At 40.7% G+C, this 20,703-nt stretch overlaps 2 protein-coding genes across 3 annotated transcripts in view; both read right to left on the reverse strand.

The window, feature by feature from the left end:
- Nucleotides 1-10,213: 10,213 nt before the first annotated feature.
- Nucleotides 10,214-20,703, reverse strand: part of LPCAT2 (lysophosphatidylcholine acyltransferase 2) — a 33,255-nt gene continuing 22,765 nt past the window's right edge. The window contains exons 12-14 of one of the 2 annotated variants that reach the window (XM_030458022.1): nt 13,675-13,773; nt 12,080-12,221; nt 10,214-11,824 (exon numbers count right to left, since the gene is read on the reverse strand). In XM_030458022.1, coding sequence (XP_030313882.1) covers nt 11,577-11,824; nt 12,080-12,221; nt 13,675-13,773 — 489 coding nt within the window. In that variant the 3' untranslated portion in view covers nt 10,214-11,576. The remainder of the gene's footprint in view (nt 11,825-12,079; nt 12,222-13,674; nt 13,774-20,703) is intronic. The other variant, XM_030458023.1, reaches the window with a different exon arrangement.
- CAPNS2 (calpain small subunit 2) lies at nt 18,272-19,018 on the reverse strand. Its single transcript, XM_008501291.2, has one exon. The coding sequence runs from the start codon at nt 19,016-19,018 to the stop codon at nt 18,272-18,274; it is 747 nt and encodes a 248-aa protein (XP_008499513.1).

The following is a 20,703-nucleotide window of genomic DNA, read 5'->3' on the forward strand; positions in this document are numbered from 1 at the left end:
TTCAGTTTTTTGACTTTTAGGAACCACTAAGGCAGTATTGATGCTTCCTTAACTGTGCTGGTTCATTATCATACAATGTAATTACGTGATTCTGGTACACTGTTTGTGGGACTTGTTTTGTGGGGCCTGGTTCTTGGCAGATATACCTGATAACACAACTTCCTAAAATGTACACTGAAGGGCAAGATTGTTGTGTAAATGATTATTTTCATCTTGGTGGGGTCTGGGGCCCTGTTATGATAGGCTCTGTAAAATGTCTAACAGAAAGCCAAATCCAGTCCCTAAAGAATCCAAGTTCGAAAAAAGCAGCCAACAGATAAGGCTGTATAACAGGCTCCAGTTAAAATCCCAGCCTTTTGGAAGGGATTTGGAAGTCAGTTGGAACTTGGAGGAGAGTGTATCATTAAAAATGCTGAATAAAACTCTGGTAGGAGCCTTACCATGTCACTGCTGACATTAACATTAGGCTGCCTTACCTGGGATGGAGAGAGGGTTTCCTCTTCTTTAATAATGCATTTGGTCCTGATGGAAACCTCTGGTGGTAAAACTCAGCAAAGGGAACAACACGTCTCAAAGAAATTCATTTCCTTCTTCAAACATTGCTTCATTCAAGATCAGTGCATTCAACATCCCAATTATCACTGGGGCTTTAATTAGTTCCTTTTGCAGCAATGAAGCAGCCATGCTTTGAATCCCCCTCAAAGTTTGCTGAACTTGTTAAAATTTGCTAATGGTATCTGCTGTTGGAAATGCATCCTTACTGACCTGCTGCAGGGGAATGACCTTGATAACATGGCCACGTTATCTCTGTGATGTTTTTGGAGTTTTTTTAAAAAAACCCACGTTTCTTTTTAATAGTGAGCAACTTGCCTGTAACGTGATAAAATCGCTCTCTTAACCTCAGAGGCATGTAGTTGAGTTTCAGGATTGTTTAATGGTTTTTAAAACAAACAAATGAGGGAAACCTGTCCCTGGAGTGAGGAGATCTCCTTTCATCTGTGTCTGAGAAAGCCTCAGCTGCTCTGCCTCTCTCAAAAACTTACTTATTAAGGCCCAAGAAAGAGGTAAGAGGGCATTTCCATTTGTTTAACATCAGGTATAGCTTTTGCTGTGTTTCTTGATTCATTGATTTTCTGTTGTTTTCTTTTTTCCCCACATACTACTGTGATGTACAGATTGATTTGAATATGGTTCTTTTTATTGAGATTTTACAGTCTCTTTGCTTCCAGTAAGTGTAGCTATTTGAAATGCAGATCTGTCTTACTTCCAGTGTTTAATGCTCTGTACAGGGAGCAGACAGAAAAGGAGAGAGTGGAGGTAAAAGAGAAGCAACACAATCTAAATGATTTTGTGGCTTAAAACTGTGAGCTAAGTCTGGGAGGAGTAAGGAGCTGTTTGGGAAATGTTTCAGCAATTAAAAGAATCAAGTTCAGTTTATTATATTCTGTAGAAAAAAGTGGAATTCAGATTGCTAGTTGCCAGACAATTGTTGTATCAGTTATGTAACTAAAGTTACCTTGATTTTTGCATTAATATTGCCTGGAAAGCTGCAGTTCAGGTTAATGGTTTGAATTCTCTCCTTTTTGGGGAATGATTTGGAATTTTAAAAACTATTTATCCAGTCAAGGAGTAGAGCACAAACCATGTGATTGCAGCCATCTAGCAGGAATGATAAGAAAGGTCTGTGGTGTAACCCAGGGCTGAATGTATTGAATTAAAACTATTACTTAAATGTTCTCTCATGATGCTGAGGGATTGGGGAAAATCAGCAGTGGCTGTTGAGCCACCTATCAGTTACTGAGGAACTGAAGTTGTAAGGTGGTGATGAGCACTGATGAGCTGTAGTAGAAGTTTGTAAGGAAATGCCAGAGTGCAATGTGGCACCATAACAATGTTCCCTCACCCAGTTCTGAATAAAGCTGAATAGAAGTTGCCTTTGTTGGAAAAAAGCCTACACACACACCGAGCTGCCTTTCATCTCTTCTGTCACACCCTCTTTGTACCCTGCACTGGGTTGCATTGTGTTTTCTGAAGAAACAGATTGAAAATATATTTTAATGATACTTGATCCTCTAAACTGTAGATGGCTTTTTGGAAAATGATACTGCAGGTGAGGAGGTACCTTTGAACTCTAAATAATATGATCTGTCTCTGAGCACTTTCACACAGAATTTATCTAGAGAATCAAGGTCAAGTTTTACCTGAGATGATGCTTCTGAAGTGGCTACTTCTGGAGAAATAGCAAAAAGTTCTTGATTTTTTGTAATTATTCCCCACTGTCTGAAGGTGGATGACAAGTGTGGGTCACAGCTGTTTGTTTAGTGGCTGAAAACTCCTAACCCAAAATTAAACATCTTGTTTGGTGGCTCATTTCATCACTAAAGACACAAGCTACATAGTTCTAGTAATTGGAGACTCCACATCTGAATGTTTTATTCCTTGGAGTTGGATGACATGATTGCAATATCACTTTTTTTAGTGCTTCATTTTTAGCCTTTATTATAGTTAAGCTTGCATCTGAAGCAAGGTTGTTTCTTTACTGATGTTTTTAATTCGAAGGCATCACCAAAATAAATTTGGTTCAATTTTGTGACGTCAGTATCATTTTTTATTGAGAGCATTGTCAGCTGAAGTATTTGTAGATGGCAGACAGTTTAATGTCATTAAGTTGTTTTACATTTTCTCAGAAGATGGTGGAACACCCTGATGGGTGGGCCTGATGTAGGGTAGGAATAGGATTAGAATTTATTTTTCAACTAATAACAGTATGAGAGCTTCAATATTTCAAAGACTGGAGTGAAATACTGTTACAGCAGAAACTCCCTCCAGAGACACATCCAGTGATCAGGACTGGTCCAGTCTTGATGGTCCACCCTGTCCTACATGGTGGGATGGCTGAAGGACACTTCCAGCTGCCTTCATCTTATGTGACCAAGGTGATATATTCCCAAGGGACAGAAACACTTTTTAAGGAGAGAGTACATTGTCTTTCCCTCCATTGGGCACACCCTTGCCATCCTAAACATCCACGGGGCTGACTGTGTGACCAGTGTTCCTGTCCTTGAACAGGCAGGGTCACCATTATTGAGGCCACACTACTGAGGACACAGCAGTGCTGGGCAGGGCACATCTCCAGGATGGGAGGATCATTGCCTCCCTCAGATTGTGCTCTGTGGTGAACTTGCCACCAGCAGAGGAGCCCCAGAGGAGATCCAAGGACTCTCTGAAACAATCCCTCAGCTTTGGCCATACTAACTGCCATCAGTGGTCCTCTCTGGCCTCAAATTGGGAGACATTTACTGTGTCCAGTTCTGGGCCCCCCAGTTCAGGAAGGAGATTGAGGTCCTGGAGCAGGTCCAAAGGAGGCAACTGGGCTGGTGAAAGGACTCGAGCACAGATCCTATGAGGAGAGGCTGAGGGAGCTGGGGGTGTTCAGTCTGGAGAAGAGGAGGCTCAGAGGAGACCTCATCACTCTCTACAACTCCCTGAAAGGAGGTTGGAGCCGGGGGGGGGTTGGGCTCTTTTCCCAGGCAACTCTCAGCAAGACAAGAGGGCACGGTCTCAAGTTGTGCCAGGGGAGGTTTAGGTTGGATATTAGAAAGAATTTCTTTCTGGAGAGAGTGCTCAGACATTGGAATGGGCTGCCCAGGGAAGTAGTGGATTCTCCATGTCTGGAGATATTTCAAAAGAGCCTGGATGTGGCACTGAGTGCCATGGGCTGGGAACTGCAGCGGGAGTGGATCAAGGGTTGGACTTGGTGATCTCTGAGGTCCCTTCCAACCCAGCCAGTTCTATGATTCTATGATTCTATGACATGGAGACACCATCCCTAATGCTGCTGGCTCCTTTGAGAGCACATGCAGAATCAGTCTTGAGAACAGACAGATCAGAAAGAGCCATGCCTTGGAGGCATGGCTCACAGGACACTTTCTGCTGTGCCCTTTGGAGCTGCACTGCCCGTCCCGCATCGGCCTTTTCAGCCATCAGTAAGTGTGGGGAGAGCCCTTCTGAAATCTTCCTTCATGAAGCCAAGCCCTGAACATTGTCTTTGTTGCATCAACAGTCCTGTCTTGGGTACATTGTGACATCCTTTTTGTGAGAAGTGTTTGTCACCATGCTGTATGGAAGATGTGTGCGTAATGAATCCATTGGAAATAAACAGTGTTTTTCCTCTGATGATCTGTGATTTATTTATCCACCCAGACTTAGACTAATAGCATGTCAAATGCTGCCTGTTTGTTTTCCTGTTGACATATTTCTTTCAGCAGTGTCTTCTGTATCATGGACAGGAAAAATATTAGCAGACTTATAAAACAATGGCTTAACGAGAGTGATCCTTTGATGTAAGCTAGATGGACTCCACTTGGGAAAATAATAAGAGATTAGGTGGAGGGGAGGATTTTTGTGTCTACTGTGAAATTGTTCACACTAGGCTGGAAGAAGAGTAAATTGAGACAGAGTGACTCCACCAGAAGGTCAGACACTGACCAGTGCTGGCAGGCTGGTGTCTGCTGAGGCAGAGCTGTGTAACTGCATGCAGGTACCTGAGATCTCTCTTTTTTACACCTTTATATGCACCAAATTATGGTGGAAAGAGTCAGGCTTGATGTAACTTAAATGCCTAGTGACAGCAAGCAAGTCAGAGATAGCTGCAGGTAAGAAGTAGAAGTATTTTGACAGGGAAAAAGCTGCTAAAAGAGTCTAAATGCACCATCTTGTGACCCTATCTGTTTAACCTGTGCTTTTCATGATCTGGTGCTGAGTTCGCCTTCTTGCATTTGAAAACAAAAAATAAAAATCAGTAGGAGTGTGAAAAGCTAAAAATGTCAAATCTGATTATGGGGTTTGGTACCCCATGAGCACTCAAAGGTGACTGAATCAGAATGCTTTCATTTCTGTCTCTGCTCTGCTGGGACCTTCCTGTGTAGCTTTCCACAGGGCAGTTGCTTCCCTTTTGTCTATTTATAAAGTGTTAATTAGCCAGGGAAGGTGGAAAATATTAGGTGCTTTATACAATACTTAGTTCAGTGACTTTTTCTTATGTTAGAGCAATCAAGTTCAGTGTCATAAAGTAAGACTGGAGAGTCTTGTCCAAGGTGTCACTGTTTGAAGGGCTGGTGCTCTTTGGTGCACAGAGTATCTTTTGTACTAAAAGAGAAGTTTTCACTACATTAAGCACAGGCAACCTTTAAAACTGGCAATAGCAAAGGTTGGAAGAATGGCTTCTGCTTGTATTTATTTGAGAGGTGGTTTTAGGTTTAAGTGTAGCTTTGAGTCAATAATAGTTCAAACCTGGATTCAAACTGCATAGATGAAAATGCTGCTGGTTTTCTCTCCAAAGGGTGTATTGACAATTTACTTCTCTGCTTACAAGAGACAGGCTGTCAAAGGCATGTAATTAAATAAAGGTTGGCATGCTTTCATTCCAAAGGCTAAGGTACAAAATCTAAACATTTTAAATGATTTCTGCTTTGAATGGCTGCTGTAGTTCATGGCTGGTTATCTCCAGTTTCAAAGACTTCCGGCACTGAGGAAAACAGCTTTCCTACAAGCTGCTGGCAGTTGTGCTGTGACTCCCTCTAGTCTCCTATACTTTTTCCTGTTCATTTCTTTTTTACATTTTAAGAAAACATTTTGAATTTTCCTGCAATCTTTGATATCAGGAGATAGGAGCAGAAGCACAGACTTGCGTATCTAATTGTGCACTTGGCCTTATCTTTGTCTGCAAGGCTGATGTTTACCTTTGAAAAGGAAATTATTCTTTTTGAACAATTATAGCCTCTAAGCTTTCATCATGTCTCTCTCATTTGGAGTGCTTTGCTTCTAGTGCACTGTCAGATGCTTAGTGAAGTTGTAGGAAGACAATGTCCTTAACAAAAAAGAAGTTTGTTTTTTTGTTTTTGTTTTTTTTTTTAGAAAAAGCTCCTTTTAACAATAATCTGAGCTGATCAAAATGTTTTAATATGATGAGCTTTCAAATTTATCAATGACAAAGCTTTGCCAGGAATGAGCAGCTGTAGGAAGAGAGAAAGGGGGAAGCTGGCTGAGGAGCAGTTCTTTGGAGGAGGATCTAGGGCTTACAGGTCAGTGATAGATGCATGAGTGGGCAGTGCTGTCTTGTTTTAGAAAAGCCAAGCCTTATGCTGGAGGTGTATGAGAAGGAGCATTGACTGCAAACTGTGTAAAGAAAGCCTTCTGGTCTGCTGAGGGATGGAGCTGAAGTGCTGTGTCCAGAAAATTTAAATGAAAATGAACAGAAGCTTAGAAAGTGCAGCCTGGGAGGAAAAATGAAAGAGGTTTTGTATTTTGGCATAAGAAAGGCAGGCTGGGAGATTCAAGAGCAAAGCAGGTGTGATAATAAGCTCTGGATATATGTATGTACAGGTATAGTTACCCTGCAGGGAAGTAGAAATTAATCAGTTCTCCTTCAGCAAGTTGAGCACAAGCCTTCAGCTGCACAAGTGTTCAGATTACACCAAGAGAAAAACTTCTCCAGCAGTAGAAATTGTGAAGCACTGAGCTGCATTGGGTGGTAAGGCTGGGCAGTCTTTCTCTGTGGAGGACTTTCATGACAGAATTTTCACATCTACAAATCCTGTTTGCTGGGTTTATAGGAAGGGAACAATCTTTTGTGGGTGTTTGTTGGCTATTCTTGGTAATACCAAACTCACAATGAAATATAAGCTATGTTCTCAAAATGTCTTGATTTTTCTAAGAGTTCCAAGAAAATACAAATCCTCCATCTCCTTTATGAAACCCCTGACAAGTTTGAATGATTCCAGTTGTAGCTGTAGTACTTTTGCACTGCTAGGGTCCTGTGCTGCCATTGTATAACCACAAGACAAAACACATTCAAGGAGGTTTCTAGAAACTAGGGAAACGTGCAGGTGTAGCTTTAAAGATTCTCATTTTAAGATGCAAAAGATTTTGAGCAGAACATCTTCTAGAGAGTCTAATAAAAACTAACGGATGAAAGTAGTTAACAATATATTTACTTTTAGAACGTGACAGCACATAATAGCATGAAATTGTAGAATAATTGTAATGTGAGAATAGGGGAGGGTTATAATTTATTTATATCTGTTGTGGCATGAGAAGCTTAAAAAAAGAGATCATGTCTAACCAAGGTAATGAAGTGTTTCCTATTAGAACACTGTCATGATGTCTCACCAGTCAAGCTGTGGTTGGTAAAGAGTATCTTAGTCTAAGAGGGTGGCACAATAAATGAAAACTAATAAAATTCAATCAATTGTGGTACTCTTTTCCTTGGTGAGGGTGGTATAACACTTACCATCGTTAAGGATAACTAACCATGGAAATTTTCATAATTTCCATTTATTAGTAATACTATACATTTTTGATAAGTTCAAAGCGTCTGATTGATGCTCAGAGGATAAAACATACACTGAAGTGCTTAGCAGAAGTTGGGTCCTTAAATGACCCTTCTGTACTTCCTTTGTCATGGCACTAAAGCTGCTGTGCTTCTTGAACTTTATCTGAGTAAGTGCTGCATACTGTATTTATATCAGACACATTTTTTTGTTTGCATTTTGGCTTTGGGAAATGTCAGAATCAATCTTATACTAATGAAATGTCCAAATTTCATCTCAGCTATGACCAGAGCTGCTAATCCTATAAGATGTTTACTTTCTGCCTCCCTGGCTATGTATAGTAACAGACAGTCTGCCAACTTAAGCACTGCCGACAAACGTCTCCCTACTGCTAGGCAGTTCAATAAATGTTATTTCATTGACTAAAGATTTAAAATTAATTAATTCAATGTCATTAAAATCCCTTGCAACCTTTGGCAAGTTGGCTCCTACCGCAGGCCAGTAGAAGTGGTTACCTGAATGCTGCATAAGTACCCCCTGGATCCAACTCAATCCAGTGATTTTTATGCTTTAACTTTACAATTTCTTAACTTTAGTCATTATGGAATTTTTTCTACATCTTTTAATTGTACACCTTTTAATGGTGGTGGTTGCATTTTGGGCAGAAAAGCAGAGGAAGAAAACAGAAAGGAAAGACAGGCAGTAACAAGGGGTGTAAAACTGGAAAAATGTGAGCCAAATGCTACTCTGAATAGACTCCAGCCTTCCTAACAAACCACACAGGCTGTAAATACAAACCTCCCAAAAAGGATTTTAAAATTTTTACTGTGCCATTCTCAATGTGAGAGCTATGCAGTTCTCAGCATGAAACCTTTTGCTCGATGAAGGCTGTGGCCAAACAGTTGGCTGTGGCCAACTGCCCACAGAGGAATGTGGGTGTGTTTGTGTATTGTGACATTTTTTTACATTTAGCTTCTAAGCTTGAGGCTCTGATTTTCCACATCCGTGCATTCTGAGTAGCCCTTGGCACCTACGCAAACACCACCAGATGTCTGCTCAGGCAGAATGGGGTATTTATTTTCCCTGGCATGGTGCCCGAGGAATTACCCAGGAATAGGACCCTGGTGTGCTGACCACCACAGAAAAAAAGATCTTGTCAAGTGGTTCTCAGACTTCTGCTACCCAGAGAACACTTTGTTTTATAAGGGAATAACCAGCCAGATAACATCTGTGACCAAGCAGCAGTCCTAGGAATGGTCATAAGATCTGTCACACAACTCGAGCCTTCTTTGGACCTGCAGGGCTCTGGGTCCTGCTGGGTTCTTGAGAGTGGTTGCACAGAGCATGCAGAATGCAACAGGCTTGCAAAAATTCCCTTGCAAACCATTTGGGAATCACTGAACAGGGATTTTTACCCAATTGTGGTGCAAATTGATGAGGAAGAGGAGGTGACACCTGCAGGAACATCGTGGGAATATGATATGGCACCTGACTTGTTCTGATGTAGATGAGTGCAAAAGCTCAGAGCAGCCACCACTGCCTGGCTTGGAACCTCTGACTGATGCTGCACAGGTATTACCTGTGAAAATGGGAGATCCATTTTTGGATGCTTTCCAGAAATGTTGGTGCTCCTCATAGTTCTGGACAGCAACCTAACCAAGAACTATGATTTTGGCAGGTTAGGAGCAGATGATCTGACATAAAACTTGGATGTGTTATTTCAATTTCTGCATTTATTTAGGAAGTGCCACCTCAGAAAGTCTCAGGTAGAAAGGTGTCATCCCTCAGTGCCTGACTGAGAACCATTTTCTGTTTAGTATTTTTAACCTTCTACTTCTGTGTAGTTCCTGCTCTGCCACTTAATGTAATGCCTGCTTATTGCAAAGTGCTTTTAGTTTGGTCCTTTTAAAAGCCCTCTGAGGCACAATCATGCCTAGAAATTAATGTATTCCCTTCCCGCACATCCAGCAGATGTGTGTATATTGAGTTAGTGTCTCTAACATTTAGCTGATTTTTTTTCAGAGCAGAGTTGAGTCACTGCTACATACCAAGCCCATTTGAAGCCTTTGCCCCTTAAACTACTGGGACGTGTACTTTTATATATACCATATTTTTAGCTTGAATTGCAAAGCACTTGGGTGACTTGCAGGTTTTTCTAAAATAACTACTCCTAAATATGCCATGCAGGTAGTGCTCCAGTTGGTCATTGTGGCTGCATTCAACAGGAAACATGCATAGGGGAGCCTTGGCAGTCCAAGACCTGAAGTTGGTTGCCTTTGTTATCTTTCCTTGTCCATCTTTTTCTTACTGGTTGGAAGTCATCTTTGACAAGGCTACTGGTGGTTGAAAGACTGAGGACTTTGGTTAAGATGCTAGGCAAATATCCTTGCTGAGGAATTAACATGTATTCCAGCTAACCACACAGTCAGGTGAGGGTAACTCTTGCTTCTCCTTCTCTAAAGTGAAATAAAATCCTCTCCTAATGTTCATTATTACACCAAGTCATGATTCTCACTTCTCAGCTGGGTTCACTCATTTTACCTGTAAATAGCAACACCTTATTTTCTGTCAAAAAGCAGAGATATCTTTCCACGTACCTGCAAATCCTCTTCATATCATATCCCTTCTTGCTGAGATAGTCAGCAGAAGTAACTCTTCAAGACCATCAGTCCTGTCCTACTTTTCTAGCTTTATGATAGAGAAAAGGGCCATTACACTTAGAACTAAAACCACCAACTTCAGGTTGCACTGTGTTTAGCAAGGTAAGATAGCACAAGGTGGATTGCCTGGATGTCCCCCAGCCCCTTGAGGCAGAACACAAGGGTACCTTGAGGCACCCTTCCTGCTGTACTGAAAAGACTTCACTGCTGAAGTAAAGTACTTTAAAAATATAGATTTATTTTAAGCACATGAAACATCAGGATAGGCACAATTATAAACACAGAAAGAGTAAACATGGCAAATAACTTGCAGCCAGACAATGCAAGAAATATCTTAAAGGCAGAGGTTACCATTTCACATACAAAACCTGATGAAAATTGGTTAATTTTGGTACATGCTACGCTTTGCTCATCTCAGTTTTAATTTGAAAATAGCTGGTCATTCCACCCCTTCCAAGTTTTTATTTAGAAGTTATTGCATAAATACCTATGTATTTTAAATATGGTATAAAGTGCATTCAAGTGAAGAATGGAAAAAGGTAAAGGCCCAATTTCCAGTGCACTAGAGGAGACTGAGGCAAAACATCCTCAAATCATAGACTAGAAGGAGCTTGGTTTGGAATCTATCCCTAAGAACATACTGAGTAATGGCACAGTAATGCAAACATGGTTTCTAGGAGACAACTTGAGAGTTGATACTAGCTACTAGAACTATGCCTTGACAGTGTATTTGCCTTTTAAGTTTTGAAGATCAAGGTCACATTCTTCTGCTGATAATTACTAGCAAAAAATACGCTGAAGTTTGAAATGTTCCTCCTAATGTGATCCTGAACAGTTGTACTGTAAACAACATCCTATTTATTTTTAAATAGTCCATTAATTCTTGGGTCTTACTGTCTACATTTTCCTCTAGACTGTAAGCTGCTATCTTGAAATTCCAATTAGTTTCTTGTTAGATGTGCAGCCATTTCCATCTTTACCCAGCCTTTAAGCCTAAAGCTGTTTCTGTTAACATCTGTGAATCAGCATGTCTTGCTCAGAAGCTTAGGCTCAATAGTTCACAAATAGTTAAGGGAAATCTAAGGACAAGTAAAGGAAAACATCAGTTCAGCTCTCCATGTTTTGTAACTCATTTGTGTCTATCAAACTGGAGAACAGCTAAGAGGGTTTTGCAAATTAAAACTCTGGCATTTTTTCCCCTTAAGACATGTTGGGGATGTAGCAGAACTGACCAGCACCAAAAATTCTACTTGTTTTTTTACACAAGTGGACTCCTCATTCTCCATTCTGAGAGGTCACTGCAGTGCTGGACCCTCTTACCCCTCTTAGCATATCCATAACTTTTTTGGGAGCAGGATCTTGGAATACAGTGAACAACACTTCCAGTACTGTGCCACAGACATCAAGGACAGTACAGTTACAGTAGTTTTTCTCTTACATTCAAACAGGAATAACTCCTCCTGATATGAAATTAAAAAAAAAAGAAACTTTTTAAATTTTAACTTTCATCTCTATAGCAAATGTGCTTATGAATAGCTAGGGAAAAAACGATTTAGAATGCAAGACCTGAATTCTTTCACTCTTCTCAATCATCCTTTTTGTCAGAGGTATTGGAGTTATCTTCTTCATTGCCTTCAGGACAGACTTTATTTCTTGCAGTTGGTGTTGTTTCTGACACTGGGATTGCACTTTTTCTCACAGGACTGTGTTTGACTTCAGGTGCCACAATGTCATCCTCCTCCAACATATCTGATTGGTATCTTTGTAGCTCTAGGTATGTAGTGAACAACTTGGCATAATATGGATGCTTGAGTGCGAAGTTCTTGAACTCATCTGAAATATATAAAAAATACAGATGCTAAATGCAGCAAGAGAATCAAACAAAATTTCCAGCCTGCTCCTTTTACTGAAGCTGATATCCAGTTACTCTCCTCTGAAGATTCTCAGGCATATGACACCAAATATCTAGGTCTGTGTTCTAGCAGTTTTCCCCAGGAAAACACTATGAGAACCATCAGATATTCTCAGAAAAAAGGTAGGAAACTCTGTCAGTAGGACTGTGCTCTGTTGCAAAATGATGTAACTTACCATAGGACAGCTTCCCAGTTTTATCTGCATCTATTTCTTTAAAAAGCATAGAAACATCAAGCTCAGGAAGCCCCAGAGCTGACTGAATGATAGAAGCAAACTCATTTTCTGTTATAGTGCCATCCTCATCCATGTCAAAGAGCTGAAAAAGACATAACATGCAGAAATGCTTTAGTATCAGTTTGCCTATGAACCTTCTGTGCACAGTATCAGGTTTCTAGTCCTCAAAAGGGGATATGAAAACAGTGCCTGGGATTTGAAGAGACATATCTGCCACTAGATTAAACTTGCCATAGCTTATATTCTAACATAAAATACCTAGATTTTAATGTATGTGATCAGGCAACCAGTAGTAATTATTGTTATTGAAAAGGAGTTTTAGTGACTGGAATGCAGGCAGTAGATGTATACTGATCATCCCATCCTTCCCAGCACAGTGACAGTAAACATGAGTCAGCCCCTTCAGAAATACAAGGGATGGATGGCTGGAATTCCTAAGTACTTGCTATAGGCAAACTTTGCCGCTGCAAAACAAAGGACATTTAGTGACAAAGAAAACAAGGAGAAAAAGGAAACCCATAGTTTCCTTTCCAACTGAAACAGGCTGAAAACAGCTGAACCAGTAATTTTCCACTGAAACTGGGAATTCAAACAAATTACTGATTTTATTATCAGCACAACTGTTAAGATACTGAGGAGTATAGTGTAGGGAAGAAAACAATGAAACAGCAACAATAGCTGTTAGGCTTGCTTCTTCATAGGTATCTGTACTGATAAAACATCCCTCAAAACAAGCACAAATCACTTAGAGCAGCTGCAGGACTTATCTGTGAAGCAGCCAGTGGATAAAACACATTGCCATAAAACTTCTGCTACTTCCTGAGTACACATCAGTATTAAAAAGTTTAAGATGAATGTGATCTGTATCTCAATATAGTGTTCAACATGTTTAAGTACAAGAGACCAATAGGTAAATTAACTGAATGTGTGCCAGGTTTACTAAATAAAAGAAAAAAGTAATTTTTAGCATTTTCCTATTAAGGGACACACAACCTGAGCATCTCTGGTTACACATGGTCTGTTTGTACATGAGATCTGAAAGGATCTACTGCTCCTTGACTGCTGTCAGGACACAGGTCCTGAACAGGTACAAGCCAAAACACCTTTGATGCACCCCATTGTGGATGTGCAATAGCACTTCTTAAAATTTTTTTACCCTTCCTTTTTGTTAATAACAGTGAGTGACTCTACTGAGTGCTTGACTCCAAGAGGAGGTTGCTCCATCTATTGTCTATTTGTGACATTGAAAAATCACAGCAGAAAAAAACCTGCAAGTGCTGGGGAATAATTTTTGAAGCTAGCCTGCCAAGTCACATATTCAGTAGTGCCTTCAAATGGCTTTTGAAACACTTTTCTATGAAGCTAATGCCTGCAGTTCTGTCCCTACCCTTCACACTCTAAATGTCAATTGGTTTAAGAGTATTACTCACATTTCCATAGAAGATTGAAGCTATAAACTTACAATATGAAAGCTAACACACTTACAGTCAGTCTTGATTTGTCAGGTTTGCAGATTTACACTAAATTGGACCTACCTTAAATGCCATCTGAATAGTCTCCTCTGTGTTGGCTGGGTTACAGAGAACAGACAAACCAATCACATATTCTCTGAAGTCGATGGTGCCATCTGCATTCTGTAACCAAAACATGCATAGAGGTAGTTAATATTGCAGAGCAGTTTAAAAACTGTTGCATAAATCAACCATACAACATAGATTAAGACAGTTTACAACACTGGAGGTATTTGTTCCTCCTGGAAAAAATACTAACAGTTTCTAAATATATAAATAGCAGCTTGCTAAGTCTATATGTAATAAATATACTAGGGCTGAAGTAGCAATATAGATATTTTCATTATTGAGAAATTTGGTATCATTTGTTATCTTATAAACACCCAAACAAAGAAAAGATTTAAGACCACTTACAAGTTTTTCTTCAGCATATGACCTCCAAGAAGCCTCTAACAAGAACTGGAATACAGTTTAAGGGTGCTTAAGGGAACTTTAACAGTTCATGTAGCACTGGCACTTGTGAAGTTCAGAGACCAATGCAACAGCCTAGAATAACCAAGCCAACAGTGAAGCTGCTGTCCTGTTCATTCTTCCTGAGCACCTTCAGCAATAAAATACTTGCCAGTTAAAGTGCAGTCTGGCTATGCAGTAAATCTGCATGGTTATCTTAAGCCTTTCTTTGAAGCTAATGCAGTGCCCTATGTGTTATTTTGAAGCAAATACACTCTGCTACCTTTTAAGCCAGAAATGCAATGAATTCATTGTAACAGGCTCTCTGATAATCCCAGATTTGATCTGAGGGAACATTTCAGTGTGTTAACTACAAGGCTACATCAACAAAACATTTGATGCTTGCTTTGATGGGATCCATGATTAATTCTATGTAAACCAGACAGGGAAAATCACAGATGCCCACTGAAATGCTGAACACAGTGGTGTTCCTGTGATCATGCTGAAAACTTCTGGAGGGTTTTGGGAAAGATCCAGTCTGGGGAAGAAGCTGTATGGAAGTGTTAGGTGATGGGACATTGAGTAGATAATGAATGCATAGCTAAAGTCACTAGTAGCTCATAGTTGCACATATCAGGAAGAAAAAGATGTTTTAAAACATAGTCTGAGAACAACACAAAAACCATTTTCAGCCAAGTGAGAGAGGGGTGAACTCCTGGGTAAAGTTGTATTGAACAGCCAGGTCTAGATTCTGTTTCTGGCTCTTCCAACTTCTATTGCCCACTTGAGCCCATGAACCTTTACCATTCTCTTTCTTGGTTTTGTGCTGATGAACAGTAGAATATGGAGCTTGCAAGTGGCAAAATACTAGGGCTGCTCCATAGAATGCTTTGAAAATCCTGGGTTCTACAAAGCAGGGATTTCTGTTAATGAATTTAAGATTGATTAATAAAATATGTGTAATAATGGGTTCAATACTAACTTTTCTTTATCAGGCTATATAGTTGACAGGATTTAAAACTGCTAAGATACAATTTTATTCAGCCTTGAAATCCAAACTCTAGGTGGTTTTGTAGGGACAGCTGTTGATTTTTTTATTGATAGTCAAATCAGTATTTTTTGAACACAGGTAGCATTTGAGCATCTTGGACTTTAAAGACCTGTGAATTTTAAGGAAATCTTTTAGTAAAAATATGACTAGTCTTTAATTTATTTTCATGTGTGTCTAAAGGATATAACTTTTGTCAGCTTTTAATCATTAGAAAAGGACAGTAGATAAAATGCTACTTTATTTACAATACTTGCTGTCACTGTGTTGCTGACACTTTAAATATTTTGGCTCGGTCTTGACTGTAACAATAATAGATCTAACTCAAAATGTATCATTACAAACCTAAACTCTTAGAACAAGTGAAGCAAGACTGTAGATAATAATTGTTCAAAGTTCTATGGAATATTATTTTCAGACAGTTTTATAGACTGTATCCTAGGTAAAGGATTGTTTGATGCCATTAGAATATTTAAAACAAAATATTTCTAGCAGTAATGATCACAGGAGAAGAATTGGGAAGTAAACTTAAATAAAACACCATCATTAAAAAAGAACTTTGAAATCAGTTAATACAGCTTTGCAAGAGCTAATAAGGGTCACAGTACTTTCATTAAAGTGCCAAAAGCCAGTAATCAAAACTGAGTGCAATCTGATACAATCACCCCAGCCAGCTGAGTAGGAAATCAACTTATTATACTTGACAGATCATGTTGTCACTAGTTTTACAAAGCCCTAGGATGCTGGCTCACTTCCAGAGGCTCTGGCATGTTGGTTAAGGAGAAATGATAGGGTTGTTGCCTGAAAAAAGCAGTGAGAGTTAAACTGAAAATGCAGGAAAACCTTCAGTGCCTGTGTGACACCACTGCACACAAGCACTTGGAGTCTTTCTGTGCATCCGTAGCTGTGTTTGCAGGTGCTGCACCTAAGAATATTTTAAGGGAGCAAGATGTGAACTAAGCTCCAGTTCTCTAAATAGCACAGCAGAATATCAATATTTATGTAATTGTGTTACACAATGTAACCAAAATGTAACATAACCTCAACAACTCCTGTTTTATTTAAGGAAATAAGTTTTCTGCTATTATTTTAACTATAGCATGGTATGACAACTAGGGTTTTGCTGGTTTTTTTGTATAATGCAGTAAATGGTACACTTGGGGAAGCAAGATTTGCATTGTCATAAGCAGTCTCCATTTAGAGTTGCAAGAGGACTGCAAGACAGATGCAGTCATTAAAGTCTGAAGGAGTACTGCCTCAAAACTGGTTTCTCACTATCTAATGCAATGGGAAAAATCAAGTGTGTGTGTGTGTGTGCACTAGACAGTCATGTCTAGTGAGGTAAAGCCCCACTCACTTCCAGGGCTCCTATGCCAGAGAATTTAGATCTGGAGCATCTGGAGAACTGCAGATGTACCCCTCATGTTCATATCCAGGCTCATCCTCTGAGAGTCTATTGCTGCAATGCCAAGATTTCCACTACTTGTTGCTACATGCAAGTTCCAACTAGTCAGAAAGGGAAACAAACAAACCTGGCAGGATGGTGCTCACCTGGGGGTATCACACTTTCCCTTGTGCTCCCTTTTCTGACACAGAGCCCCAGTGGCACTGTGGATAACTCTGTGCTTTTCCAGTGAGTAACTGGGAGTAGGGGGTGAATGCCATTAGGAAGAACCAACCTCTTTCCTGACAGTTTGGGCCAATACAAATATTTTTACTCTTTCTGTCACCCAGCTTGGGACTAAAAGAAGTGCAGGAGTTAAGAAGTGGGCAGCAGATTGAATTCATTTTTTTCCAAGTTGCAAGTAAAAGGCTTCTCTGCAAGTAGAAATCTCAGGGAAGAGATTTCATCTATTTGGAAACTACTATTTGTCAATTGTAACTGCAAGATTTAGAAATCACAGCTATGGAAATTCAGGAACAAAACTAAACCAGTGCCCCATTAGCACTGAGATGCCCTGCAGGTATTGTGTGGTTATTTCTCCATTAGTCACTAATGTCTCCCTGGGGAGGGGCAGGTTCAGTCTCACATCTGGAGACTGCAGGTAGTTGGAAGCTGCTCTGCTCAACCTATTCTTTCACATTCCAGTCAGCTAGCACACACCCTAGACAATTTTATTCTAAAGCAGCAGAGCCCTGCTGAGAAATCTGCCTTGTTACATTGCAGTGCTGTTTTCAGCAACTGTAATCCTTAATTCAAAGAAATGTACCTCTGACAGTTCATGTTACTCATTTTTCTTTTACTGAAAAAATGACATCTTAGGCAGAACTACAAAACCAGCTTGTGTGGGATGTTGTGCCCTGATAAAATTTAACTCAGATAGCCAGAGGTTGATTTTGGCTGTCTGTCTGCTGAGTGACTACATTATTACAGCAGCAAGCTTCTCTAAATAGAAACCTAGTATTTTAAGTTGTTTTCATTATAACTCTAATCAGGCTTTAAGGAAAGGTCAAAAAGTGTAATTAATAGCGTTGCAGGAAGGAGGAAAAGGTTGTAAAAATAGCCTTAAGTAAGTCTTCTATTTTGTCCTGGCCAGCAGGTAGAACTGACAATGCCACTCGGGTTTTGCTTCAGCAGACAGGCATGAAAAAGCAGAAGTAGGAGGAAAATTAAATATATGATTATGTAGATTCATGACTGCCATTGCTACGGCACTTCCCATGTTTTTCTCCTTTTTAGGAATAACTGCACAACTCTCTTTACTAGTGCTTGCCTTCAGGTAAGCAGAGCTTTTATTCCAGCTTAGCAAACGCTGACAAATCAGAACAGTAACATCACAAAGTAACACCAAACTTAGGAGCCTTTTATACAGTAGTTATACTCATATACAAGCCACTTGACATGAAGAAAGAACTGATCTTTGATCCTCCAACATCCTTGCTCACTTCAGAGTCTGGAGATTGTTTTTTTCAGACAGACTGAGAGAGCTGTCCAATTGACAACTTACACAAACCCTTCAGAAAAGCAGAGTAATGCATGCACAAGAGGAATCACAGCACTTGAAGCTGAGCTATCTACCCCCAGCTACATCTGCCTGAGGATTAGAAGGAAAAGACTGCAGTTTGATAGTACAGGGTTGTACTTTTCCATGTGCATTCTTCCTATTTTTCTCTGCTAAGCCTTCAGGAATACATGGTGAGCCGCAGCCAATCTTCAATGGTTATTTTGATCTGCCCATTGCCATCTCTGTCCAGGGACTTGAAGGTCCTGAACATGCTGTCCAGTCGCACCAAGCAGCTGATGAAGTTGTTGAAATCCATGCTGCCCTCCTCGTCCGCGTACCTGCGCACGATCACCTGGCACAGCTCTTCCTTCAGATGGAACCCGGCAGCCTCCAAGGCACCCGGCAGCTGAGCTCTCCCAACAGTGCCTGACTGAGCAGTGTCATACTGCTTGTACACACATTGCCATTTTTTAATGTTGTTCCACAGATACTTAAACTCTTCAAAGCCCAGTTTGCCATTTGTGTCACTGTCCATGACTGCCACCATGCTACGGCAGGTGTCTAGGCTGAAGCCGTCTGTCTTCAGGTCTTGATGTCTGGAAACAACTTTGTTCAAGATGTCCCTTAGCTCTGTGGCACACACTTCCATATCATCTCCAGCCAGCTGGGCAAAAAGGCGACGAAACTGTCGAATTTCATCACTCTCATAAGCTTCCACGTTTGTAAAATGACTGTGTGGAGGTGGAGGTGGCTCTGGATTATACTGAGCTGCTGCTTCACTTATAAGATTGACAAGACCTCCAACGATTCCTCCCAGATTCCCTCCGTGTCCACCTCCTGTTAGGAGACCTCCAAGGCCACGTGCAAGGCTTCCTCCACGGCCACTACCACTTCCTCCACTCAGCAAAGCTTTAGCAAGGAACATGGTGAAGATTTTTTGAGGGAGCTTCTCAGAGATCCTGTGCTTCTGTAGCTCTCCAAAGCCTTGTTGTCTGTGAGCTGGGTGTGGGCAAAACTTCACCCTGTCTGTGCATGTTTCCAGCTGCAGTTGGCTCAGGTCTCAGGAGTTTCTGAGATACGCCTCTTTTTTTTTTTTTCTCTGCATGGTGAGCTTTACATGATTTGAGGAATCTTTTTAGAAAAAAAACCCAACAAACTGATGAGGCTGAACGCCATAGAGCAGAAGTCTCAAATACCTGTGCATATAACTGAAGCAATATGCAGAAAGGCCACATTAGTGTGATAGCTCCTCAGTTAAACTGATCTCCTTAAAGATGAATGTAGCACAAGTTTGCTAGAGTCTTGTCTTTTTTCTGCCATCTTATGCCTTCTGCCTTTTAGTGAATTGAGCATTACTTTGCTAATTGTAGTCACTGACAAGGAAATGCCACAAAGGGAAGTGAAAATAATCTTTATTGCCCTGAACTATTTTGGCTGCCACACCTTAATTCTATATTATGTACTGTGCTTCAGGACTCAGACTACCTGTTCATAGGAGCCAGTGCTCCAAGATGGGGAGGCAAGAACGAAGAAAGGATGAGCACATAGCTCTGCTAGAGCTTCAATGCATTCAGCAATTAAGGAAATACATTTGATTGTTCTCTATGTTAGAGCCTGTAAAGCCTTTTTATGTGGAAAAATCCCCAGTTTTATTCAGCATATACAACACGATGACCTCCCAAAATGTACTGCTGAAGCTAACTTGATCAGGAAGAGGGATGCTGAGCTGGGAGAGGGTCTCCAATAAGAAACAAACTCCAGTTCATTAAGCACTTGCAGGACAAGATGCTGTTTGCACTGTAGCACATACTGGGTCCCTAGAAGTAAGACGATTTTTATGCTATGCTCTAGGACAGTCATATATATAATCTAGTATATTATATGCTATAGGCTTCTGGGATAGTCAGAGGAGTGCATCAGCAAAGCAGTTTTTCTTGTTTTCAGAGAGGAGTAGAAAATTACCACAGCCTATGGGGGAAAGCCTAACTGATCCCATTAATGTGCAGCCTCCTTTATAGAATCATAGAATCATAGAATTGGCTGGGTTGGAAGGGACCTCAGAGATCATCGAGTCCAACCCTTGAACCACCGTTGCGGTTGCTAGACCATGGCACTGAGTGCCACATCCAGTCTTTTTTTAAATATCTCCAGGGACGGAGAATCCACCACTTCAGTGGGCAGCCCATTCCAATGACGGATCACTCTTTCCGTAAAGAAATTCTTTCTAATATCTAACCTAAACTTCCCCTGGCACAACTTAAGTCCATGCCCTCTTGTCTTGTTGAAAGTTGTTTGGTAAAAGAGCCCAACCCCCACCTGGCTACACCCTCCTTTCAGGTAGTTGTCTCGATGAGGTCTCCCCTGAGCCGCCTCTTCTTTAGGCTGAACAACCCGTTCTCTCAGCCTCTCCTCGTAGGGTCTATGCTCGAGTCCCTTCACCAGCCTGGTTGCCCTCCTTTGGACCTGCTCCAGGACCTCGATATCCTTCCTGAACTGGGGGGCCCAGAACTGGACACAGTACTCAAGGTGTGGCCTCACGAGGGCTGAGTACAGGGGCAGAATCACTTCCTTGGACCTGCTGGCCACGCTGTTCCTGAGCCAGCCCAGGAT

This window comes from Calypte anna, chromosome 11 (genome assembly GCF_003957555.1).
Source record: "Calypte anna isolate BGI_N300 chromosome 11, bCalAnn1_v1.p, whole genome shotgun sequence".
NCBI classification, from domain to species: domain Eukaryota; kingdom Metazoa; phylum Chordata; class Aves; order Apodiformes; family Trochilidae; genus Calypte; species Calypte anna.